Genomic DNA, 10,455 nt, shown 5'->3' with positions numbered 1-10,455 from the left:
ATCAGACCTTTCTCCTGGTGGTCTGTCTTCATTTTCTCAGCTGAGCTGGGGGGCTGTGTTGTTGGATCCTCTCTCCTCCTGCCTCAGTTTCCCCTGTTTGTGACAGTCCTACTATGCAGCGCTGGCTGGCCTGGAATTCATAAAGCCGCCTGCCTCTGCCTACCCAGTAGGTTTTTTTAAGTTTCATTTTGTTGGCATAGGGTATACCTTTTAGCCAATGATGACCCTGCACTCACTAGCCCAAGCAAAGCGAGCTTCAATTTACTCCACTTTCCAAACTCTAGACTTACAGATACATGCCACGGTTTCGACACCTTGGTCTCTCGAGTTTTCCTCGCTACAAGATTCCCACATTATTCCATCTCCATAGACCCTTTCCTTCATTTTTTTTTTTACTACAGAATCTTGGGGAGGGAGGGCTTTGAAGATGGGAAAGCATCCTACTGTCAGGGCTGGAAAGACTGTTTAGCAAGTTACGAATGCTTGTTTCTCGGCAAGAAGACCTGAGTTTGGTTTCCAGCGTCCAGATCGGGCAGCTCACAAACCACCTGTAACTCCAGCTCCAAAAAACTTGACCCCCTCTTCAGGCTTCTGAGCAGTCACACACGGGGGGGGGTGTGAATTTATGTACACAGACACATAAATAAAAACCGGCATTTAAAACACGTATCCCATTGTCCTCTTCCTGGAAGATGAAAAGCCACCCCATCATGCAACTAGGGTTAAGGACTAGACAGCTTTTTGCCTTTGTGCTTCCTAACCTTGGCAAGTTATTTGATGCCTGTGAGCCTCGATTCCCTCATCTGTACAGAAAGGAGGAGAGCATCAAGTTTCCCAAGTTGCCTTATGTATGGAAAATGTATAGTACGCTATGTAACATAGAGTGGAATTAGCACCATGTAGCTACTGCACTTTTCCACCAAGCCCTCACCCAGGTCTGGTAACTTGTGATGTGGTAACACTTGTGTACCTGTCCAAGGGATGCTGAGCAGCTTAGGGAGGCAATCTGCAGGGGCAGTGACTGGGTTGTTGCGTTTTTTGGTTTTTTTTTTTTGTTTTTTGGTTTTTTTTGCTTTTTGTTTTTTGTTTTTTTCTCTTGCCAAGTTAATGGAAAAGAGCAAGTCAAGAAGAAACTGACTGGGGACAGTAGAGGAAGCTTAAAGTTACAACTGGAGTTCTATGCAGAAATGCTTGGCAGAGATGGGGTGGTGGGGAGAGAGAGAGAGAGAGAGAGAGAGAGAGAGAGAGAGAGAGAGAGAGAGAGAGAGAGAGAAGAGGGGGAAGAGGTGAAGAGGGGGCGGAGGGGAGACCCAAGTCTGAGGAAGTAAACAAGGGGAGTGCCACCACAGAAATGGAGGGCTAGGCTGCTGGGAACCAGCCCCCTCACACTTTCCACTGCGAAGCGAAACCCCGGGCCTTGGGCTGGGGGGCGGGCAGTGGGGAGGAGAAGCAGAAGGTCTGGGCCTGGAGGAGCAACTCAGATTCTAGCTAGCTGTAGTGAGTGGGCTTGCCTGCCCTCTACTCAGGGCCCTAGCCCTGTCCTCTGGTCATTGACTGTCCTGCTGTCCCCAGACCCCACTCCTGAAGGTCCTCTTTATCCTACATTCTTTGCCTCACCTCCCTCCTTGTGGAATTTCTCTCTCTCTCTCTTTTTTTTTTTCTCCCAGGACCTTTTTCTGAACTCCCTTGCAGGGCCTGTGAAGCCCGGGGGCCACAGAGGAGATGAGGCAGGATCTGTTCCTTGACCTTTTGCTTCTGCAGCTGCTTTGGGAAGCTCCAGGTAAGATGGGGAGTCCTGGAAAAGGGACTGTCTTTTTAGCTCTGTGGTGATCGCTGAATGCCTTTTTGGTGGTGGGGTGTGTGTGTGTGTGGGGGGGATTGAGACAGTGTTTGTGTTGCCCTGGCTGTCCTGGGTCTGGCTCTGTAGACCAGGCTGGCCTTGAACTCCAGCTGCCTCTGCCTCCCCAGGGCTGGGATTAAAGGCATGCGCCATCACCTTTTGTAAGGGCAGCCTTTCCAATCCCAAAGCTGCCCCAGTGTCCCCTCAACAGGGAGGAATGATGTTTCTTTCTTAGGAATACCAAGGCCCTTCTCTATTTTCAAATCTCTTGGCTCAAGGCCCTTGGCCTCTCTTTTGCTCCACTAGTTGTGTCTTCAGGGCCTGGGAAAGAGCTCTCCGTGGTGTGGGCCCAGGAGGGAGCTCCTGTCCATCTTCCCTGCAGCCTCGAATTTCCCCACCTGGATCCCAACTTTCTGCGAAGAGGATGGGTCACCTGGCAACATCGACCAGACAGGTAGGAACTCCAAAGATGGACAACAGAACCTCCCAATCCTGTCCTAACGGATAATACCCTATCCAAGCCAGTTTTGTCCTCTTTGTGAGCCCCTCCAAAAGCCAGTAGCTCAGTGTCCTCTAAAATCACACAGACATTCTGTGGATTTCTCGGCAACCTGCCCCCCACACACCTGCATCCTGTAGTGCCCACCTCTCCAGTAGCAGATGGTGCTGAAGACCAACGGAAGTGGGGACAGGGGTAGTTATGGGTGAGAAGGGAGGCTGCTGACTGTCAAGAGGTCTCTTAGGTGGGTTAACTATCTTCAAAGCATGCTTGGAGTGCATCTTCTTCATGGCCTTTTCAAATTGCCCCAAAATTTCTCAGTCCTTATTCTCTCTCCCCAACCAGTGACCAACCCGCTTCCATCCCGGCCCTTGACCTTCTCCAGGGAATGCCCTCGACTAGGAGACACCCACCCCATCGCTACACGGTGCTGAGTGTGGCTCCAGGAGGCCTGCGCAGCGGGAGGCAGCCCCTGCTATCCCACGTGCAGCTGGAGAAGCGTGGCCCCCAGCGCGGGGACTTCTCTCTGTGGTTGCGCCCAGCTACGCGCAAAGATGCGGGCGAGTACCACGCCTTCGTGCGCCTCCCGGACCGCGACTTCTCCTGCAGCCTCCGCCTGCGCGTCGGCCAGGCCTCGAGTAGGTGGGGCCGGACAAAGGGGAGGGCCAGCCCGGGGTAGGGAGAGTAGTGGCTAGGATTGTGCTTTAGACCTTACCTGAGGATCTCCAGAAGTGTAGACGAAGGGATAATGCCTGATGGCAGGATGGAAAGGCAGGATGGAAAGTGCCCCCCTGAAACGCGCGCCTCTAGGCGGGGATGAGGGGCCTATGGAGAGACTGTATCACCACCCCACCCCACCCCAGCTCCCTTTCCCCCACCTACAGCGGGAGTGCCATCCCTGGTAGAGGTAGAGATGGGGAAGCACCTCTTCTCTGGGGGGCTAGAGTGATTCATTTAAGACATCTGTCTGTAGCGAATTCTCAGGCTAGGTCTGCCCAAAGAATAGGCCAAGCCAAGTAAAGTAGAGGCAGGACATCGTGGAATGGAGACCCGGGTCTCTCAGAGATCCGCCCTTAAGCACCCCCAGGTTTCAAGAACTGAGTTGGAATGGGCGGCTGTGTGGAGACTCTGAAAGCAGCGTCTCTGTTTCCATGAGTTTTCAGCTTGGTTTGGCCGGCTCCGTTGAGAAAGCATTTTCATTTATTGGACTGATTTTCTTTTTTTTAACTTTTGCATAGTGATTGCCAGTCCCCCAGGAACCCTCAAGCCGTCTGATTGGGTCATTTTGAACTGCTCCTTCAGTCGTCCTGACCGCCCAGTCTCTGTGCACTGGTTCCAGGGCCAAAGCCGAGTGCCCGTCCACAATTCACCCCGTCATTATCTAGCTGAAAGTTTCCTCTTACTGCCCCAAGTCAGCCCACTGGATTCCGGGACCTGGGGCTGTGTCCTCACCTACAGAGATGGCTTCAATGTCTCCATCACGTACAACCTCAAGGTTCAGGGTAACTCTTCTAAGCAGTCTTTACTCTTGACCACAACCTTCCTGTTCAGCACCACCCCTGACTCATGGGTCCCCAAAACTGTTTGCCAGCTGTGTGCGGTATCACGCCAGATCACTTTGTCGCTTTGTCTCAGTGTCCAAACCATTTTCTCTCTGGGCATCTTTTAGCTGCTGGCTCACTTTCTTTCTTTCTTTCTTTCTTTCTTTCTTTCTTTCTTTCTTTCTTTCTTTCTTCCTTCCTTCCTTCCTTCCTTCCTTTCTTTATTTTCATTTTAGCATGCATTGGTGTTCTGCCTGCATATATGTCTGTGGTAGGGTGTCAGATCCCATGGTACTTGCTCTATAGACACTTGTGAGCCACCATGTGGGTGCTGGGAATTGAACCCAAGTCCTCTGGAAGAACATCCAGTGCTCTAAACTACCGTCTCTTGTCGTTTATCCCTTGGCTTGTTCATCCTTCTGATGGCCTTTGGTCTCTTGCTGCCTCAGTTTCCCTAGTACTTCCTTGATGTCCCCATGCTCTGACCCACTGCATACTCTTGGTAGTTACTTGGCTTCTCCTTTTCTCTCCAGGTCTGGAACCTGTAGCCCCTTTGACAGTGTACGCTGCTGAAGGTTCTAGGGTGGAGCTGCCCTGTCACTTGCCTCCCGTTGTGGGGACCCCTTCTTTGCTCATTGCCAAGTGGACTCCTCCTGGGGGAGGTCCTGAGCTCCCGGTGACTGGAAAGAGTGGCAATTTTACCCTTCAACTTGAGAATGTGGGTCGGGCACAGGCTGGGACCTACACCTGCAGCATCCATCTGCAGGGGCGGCAGCTCAGTGCGGCTGTGACGTTGGCAGTCATCACAGGTCAGCCACAGGTGGGAAAGGAATGGCTTCATCTCGGGAGAAAGAACAGGGTGGGAGTGTTGGTGATCAGAGACTGTGCTGGTGTGTGTGAGTGTGTGTATGTGTGTGCGCGCGTGTGTGTCTGTGTGTCTGTGTGTGTGTCTATCTGTGTATGTGTGTGTATGTATGTGTGTGTATGTGTGTATGGTGTGTGTATGTGTATGTGTGTCTATCTGTGTGTGTGTCTGTGTATGTGTATGTATGTGTGTGTGCATGTGTGTATGTGTATGTGTATGTATGTGTGTGCGTGTATGTGTATGTGTACGTGTGTATGTGCGTGTATGTGCGTATGTGTGTGTATGTTTATGTGTGTGTATGTGTGTGTATGTGTGTATGTGTGTGTATGTGTGTGCGTGTATGTGTGCGTGTATGTGTGTGTGTGTGTGCGCGCATGTATGCACGCCTGCACGTATGAAGGATGGGTGCACATTCTCAGCACGTGTCAAGGTCACTGGACAACTCTGTGGAGTTAGCTCTCTCCACCCGCCTTTCTCTGGGTTCCAGGTTTGCAGAGCAAGCACCTTTTCTCCTGCTGCTTACGATGATCTTGAACTCCCACCCTTGCTGCTCCCAAGGCCCAAGGGCCGGGACTAGAGACATATACTACTGTGCCTGTCAAATTATAAGCTAGTTTTTTTTTTTTTTACCCCTGTGATAAAACAAAACAAAAAACAAAACTGAAACTGAAAATCTCCCCTTGAGTCACAAAATAAAAGTTCCACTCTTCCCCAAGAGGGACTCCCCTACTCTGAATTGCCGGGATGTCTGAGAAGCTAGATACAGAGATGATAAAAATTTGAAAAAAATTTTTTTGAATGGTTAAAAGAATGAGGCATATATTCTCAAACCCTTGTCTGCTTTTGGCCTAGGGCTCGGTTAAAATTGTGAGAGTTGACCTGGGTTTAGAAGGAGCTAATAAATCAGTCCCTTGACAGCAAATTATTTAGTGAATAAGGATTTTTTTTAAAGACAGCATAAAACAAATACAGGCAAAAACAAAAACAAAACAAAACAACCCCAAATCAGAAAGTACGCCAATCAATGAGTGGCAGCTGTCGGCTGTGACAAAGATCAGCTACATTTGCAGGTATTTTCCTTCGGCCATTAAGTAGCGCCACATGTTAGGTGCTTAGCAATGTATGCTGGAGCCAAGTGGGACGCTGCTGTAATCCTAGCGCTTTGCAGGAGGAGCAGGAACTCAAGGCTAGCCCCAACATACGCGGCGAGTTCAAGGCCAGCCTGGGCTACATGAGCTCCTGCCTCAAAACAAACAGACATCGAGTACACGAATGAGTAAAGGACCTGAATCCCACGCATGTTTTCCATAACTCTATCTAGATATGGTATTGACTCAACCCCTCAGCTTCACAGGGAACCCCATCTTTTCAAGTCACCCCTTGGCTGACTCAGTCTATTAGTAACTCCACTGGAATCCCACTCAGCCCAAACCCTTCTTTAAAGCCCGCCCATTCTTCTGCCTTTCATGCTTCCAAGTACACTCATGCTTTTGAGGCAGAGGCAGGCGGATCTCTTAGTTTGAGACCAGCCTGGTCTACAGAGTAAGTTTGAGACCAGCCAGTGCTACACAGAGAAACCCTGTCTCAGAGAAAAAAAATCAACTGTGTTCAGGTGCTCAGGGGAAGAGGGATTGTCATTTCTGTTTCACAGAGAAGGGATGTTCAAGGTCACGCCACTTTGAGAAATGCTAGACTCAGGGTCTAAACGTGAAAGTTGGATATCTGTGTCACTAAGTCCCCCATGCCCTGCTCAGCAGGGGCCAAGGCTCTTCACCATTTGTCTGTTCCTACTGTCCTATCTCTAGTCAGTTTGGAGCGTGTTCTGCCTGTGGATCAGTCAGTTGCTTACTTGTTCTGTAAACATTCAAGAAGCTGCCATAACCTTCATCCAGGGGCAGCACAAAGCTGGGGGCATTGGTGTGAGCTAAGTGATGGAGGGAGGCAGGGGAGCTGTCAGGAGTACCGGGTGCTGATACGCTTGACTGAGCGTCGAGAGTCTGAGCACTTTGGAAGAGAATATCCTTGTGAGTTGTGTGTTTCTGTGTGAGTGTGAGTTGTGTGTTTCTGTGTGTGAGTTGTGTGTTTCTGTGTGTGTGAGTTGAGTGTTTCTGTGTGTGTGAGTTGTGTGTTTCTGTGTGAGTTGTGTGTTTCTGTGTGAGTGTGAGTTGTGTGTTTCTGTGTGAGTGTGAGTTGTGTGTTTCTGTGTGAGTGTGAGTTGTGTGTTTCTGTATGCACACATAGGGTGTCCAAGGAGATGTGAGAATGGAGTGTTGGATCCCCTGGAGCTGTCATGTATGGGTGCTGTGAACTGAACGTGGGTCCTTTGGAAGAGCAGTAAATCTAATTTCTTAGTCAACCCTGAGCCACCTCTCCACTTTATCTTATTTTAAAAGGTATTTAGTAAACCAGGTGGATGCCTTTCACCCAACCCTGGCGAGGCAAGCGCAGGCAGATATTTGACTTTGAGGCCAGCCTGGTCTACAAAGTGAATTCCAGGGCAGCGAGGACTACAGAGAAAAACAAACAAACAAAAAGTATTTTATTATATGTGTATTTTGCCTGCTTGTACATCTGTGACCTGTACCCACAGAAATACAAGAGGGCATTGGTCTCCTGGATCTGGAGTTACAGATCTGAGCTACCTTGTGGGTGCTGGGAATTGAACCTGGGTCCTCTGGAAGAACACCAAGTGCTGTTAACCACCGAGCCATCTTTCCAACCTTGTTTTATGTTTTTTTTTTTAATTTTTTTTTCCAGAGCTGGGGACCGAACCCAGGGCCTTGCGCTTGCTAGGCAAGCGCTCTATCAATGAGCTAAATCCCCAACCCCTTGTTTTATGTTTTAAAACAAGGTCTCATGTAGCTTGGGCTGACCTTGAATTCAGTGCATAATGGGTCTTTAGCTTCTGATTTTCTTGTATCTACACCAGTTTATGTGGTGCGGGGAACCAAACCCGGGGACTCACACATGGTAGACAGTGTTTTGCCACCTGAGGTACAAACCCAGCATGGGCACCGTTTCTCCTGTGGCCTCCAGTACCAGTCTGAGTTTGAATAATGTCTTGAAGGATTATTAACATTTTGAGCAGGGGCACAAACTGGAGTGCAGTATTAAGACGGCTGTGGCCAGGTGGGACACCCCTGTAATCCCAGTACTTAATAGGCAGAGGCAGGAGGATCACAGCCTGTTCAGGGTTATGTTTGGCTACATAGGAAGCTCAAGGCTTGGGCTGCATGAGACCGCGTCTCAAAAACACAAAACCAAACCACAGATAAATGTAGTCGTGACCTACGACCTCTGCCCCTGAGGTTTTCCCAACCTGATACCAGTGAGAGTTGGGTGACAAGAGTTGTGGGTTGCAACACTGACGACAGTAAGGTCAAGGCTGCCATGAGATCTCTTCCCTCTGATTTTTTCAGTGACTCCTAAATCCTTCGGGTTACCTGGCTCCCCGCAGAAGCTGTTATGTGAGGTAGTCCCGGCATCTGGAGAAGGAAGATTTGTGTGGCGCCCCCTCAGCGATCTGTCCAGGAGTTCCCTGGGCCCTGTGCTGGAGTTGCAGGAGGCCAAGCTTCTGGCTGAGCAATGGCAGTGTCAGCTGTATGAGGGCCAGAAACTTCTTGGAGCAACAGTGTACACCGCAGAGTCTAGCTCAGGTCTGAGGTTCCAGAACGTCATGGCCCCAACTCAGAAGCCTTCCAAACCCCCATACCCGCCTATGTCCTACCCACTCCCCCTTCTCCCCTTCCATCAGGGACCTGACTTCAAGCTCTCTAGGCCTGACCTATTTCTCTCATTAATTAGCTGAATGATCCTGGACAAGTCCCTTAGATTCTTTGGCCTCGTTGTATCTGTAATGGATGAGAGTGTAGCAAGGCATCCTTTCCCATCTCCACCCCTGAATCTAATACAGTGCTTTCTTCACAGGCGCCTGGAGTGCTAAGAGAATCTCAGGTGACCTTAAAGGAGGCCATCTCTTCCTCTCTCTCATCCTTGGTGCCCTTGCCTTGTTCCTCTTGGTGACCGGGGCCTTTGGCTTTCACCTGTGGAGAAGACAGGTGAGCTAGGACACAGTTCCCTTTCAGACCTCAGAGTGCTGTGTGGGACCCCCTTCCTCAAGGAAAAGAGCCATAATGGGTTCTGAATGTGCTCCCAGAGTCCCTGTACTGCGAACACCTTGAAGCTGGGAGGCTTAAAGGGGCTGAAAGATGGCCCTGGCCAAATGGGGAAGTCTGGAAAGAGAGCAGTAGAGCTCCGTGATTATCCTGATTCTTCTTCGTCCTCCATTGTCCTTTCCGTCCCCCGTTCCCCCCCCCCCCCCCAGTTGCTACGGAGAAGATTTTCTGCCTTAGAGCATGGGATTCGCCCACCTCCGGTTCAGAGTAAGATAGAGGAGCTGGAGCGAGAACCGGAGACCGAGATGGAACCAGAGACAGAGCCCGATCCGGAGCCTCAGCCGGAGCCCGAGCTGGAACCAGAGTCCAGGCAGCTCTGACCAGGAGCTGAGACAGCCAGCAGCAGGTCTCAGCAGCTCTGCCCGCCCGCCCGCCTGCCCGCCCGCCGGAATAAACTCCCTGTCAGCAGCAAGCTGGAGTATCTGTCTTTCTTGTCTGGAAAGGTTCCTGTCTCTCCCAGCCACTAGGGGCTCCCTTCTCTCACTCCTGCCTCCCAACCTACTTTCTCCAGCCAATCTTTCTCTTCATTCCCTTTTCTGTTGCTTGCCTCTTTGTTTCACTGTTGTCCCCTTTCTATTAAGTAATCCGTTTTTCCTTCTGAAAGCTCCAAAGAGCCCTCACTTCTGACCTCCGTAGTCCTTTCCTCATCTTGTACCCACATTGTGCTGGCTCTCCTGATCTCCTTTATATTCGAGTCCCTTTGGCCCACACCAAGCTCAGCTGCACTTCGGTACTTGGGGCTCAGGCAGGCAGGCGTTAGCGCGCGCGCGCGCACACACACACACACACACACACACACACACACACACACACACACACACACGACACACACGCACGATTTCGAGCTGGCACCAGCCATGTGAAGTCCAGGAGATGGGAGCCTCCTAATCTTTCTGGATAACCAGCTGACGTTGCTACCTCCGCCCCATCCCCCATGTTTGTCATCCGTGGGTGACTTTTCTGGCCCCCTCAGGCATGACAACACACTGCCACCTAGCGGTCACCTCTCGTCACACCCTAGAGGAGGTCACTGGACACAACTGCCACAGCGCGGACAGCTAGCACACTGCAGCAGGCTAGGTGGAGCAAGGATGCAGGTGCTTCATTTACATATGTACTCTGGGTGCCCAGCCTTGAATGTGCTCCCAGCATCTGTCACGTGCCCGATGTACCCTGCAGAAGAGGGACTAAATAATACATGTTTCAGGAAATACAGCCCGGTACTGGCAAGGTTATGATCCAAGTAAGACAAAGAGGAGGACTATAGACAAAGACCACATGCAAGGAGAGAAACAAACCACAAGGACAGCTGTGTATGGGAGTCCTAAATCCTGGATTCTCATTCTATTACTGTTGACAAGTTTATTACAAGTCCCTTTGAACCTTTGTTTTCTAATCTATTAAGTGGGACAATGACCAGGCACCGAGGTAGGCAGCTGAAGTCTCAGCTATGTGGGAGACTGAGGCAGGAGGATCCCCCGCTGGACAAACATGGGTAACATAGTCAGACTCCCATCTTTTAAAAGTAAAAACCG

The 10,455-nt window shown here is 50.5% G+C and overlaps 1 protein-coding gene across 37 annotated transcripts; it reads left to right on the top strand.

The window, feature by feature from the left end:
- Positions 1 to 979: 979 nt before the first annotated feature.
- On the top strand, positions 980 to 9,332 carry Lag3 (lymphocyte activating 3). 37 transcript variants are annotated; one of them, XM_087657002.1, is made up of 9 exons: positions 1,270 to 1,337; positions 1,668 to 1,780; positions 2,147 to 2,294; positions 2,685 to 2,977; positions 3,578 to 3,841; positions 4,414 to 4,689; positions 8,165 to 8,401; positions 8,673 to 8,803; positions 9,070 to 9,332. In XM_087657002.1, exons 2-9 carry the CDS (start codon positions 1,723 to 1,725, stop codon positions 9,238 to 9,240), a joined length of 1,578 nt encoding a protein of 525 aa, XP_087513128.1. In that variant the 5' UTR covers positions 1,270 to 1,337; positions 1,668 to 1,722; the 3' UTR covers positions 9,241 to 9,332.
- The last annotated feature ends 1,123 nt before the right edge of the window (positions 9,333 to 10,455 follow it).

Source organism: Rattus norvegicus, chromosome 4, assembly GCF_021556685.1.
Source record: "Rattus norvegicus strain SHRSP/BbbUtx chromosome 4, alternate assembly SHRSP_T2T, whole genome shotgun sequence".
NCBI classification, from domain to species: Eukaryota; Metazoa; Chordata; class Mammalia; order Rodentia; family Muridae; genus Rattus; species Rattus norvegicus.
Note: the sequence above shows the minus strand (reverse complement) of the source record. Positions and strands in the feature narration are given on the sequence as shown.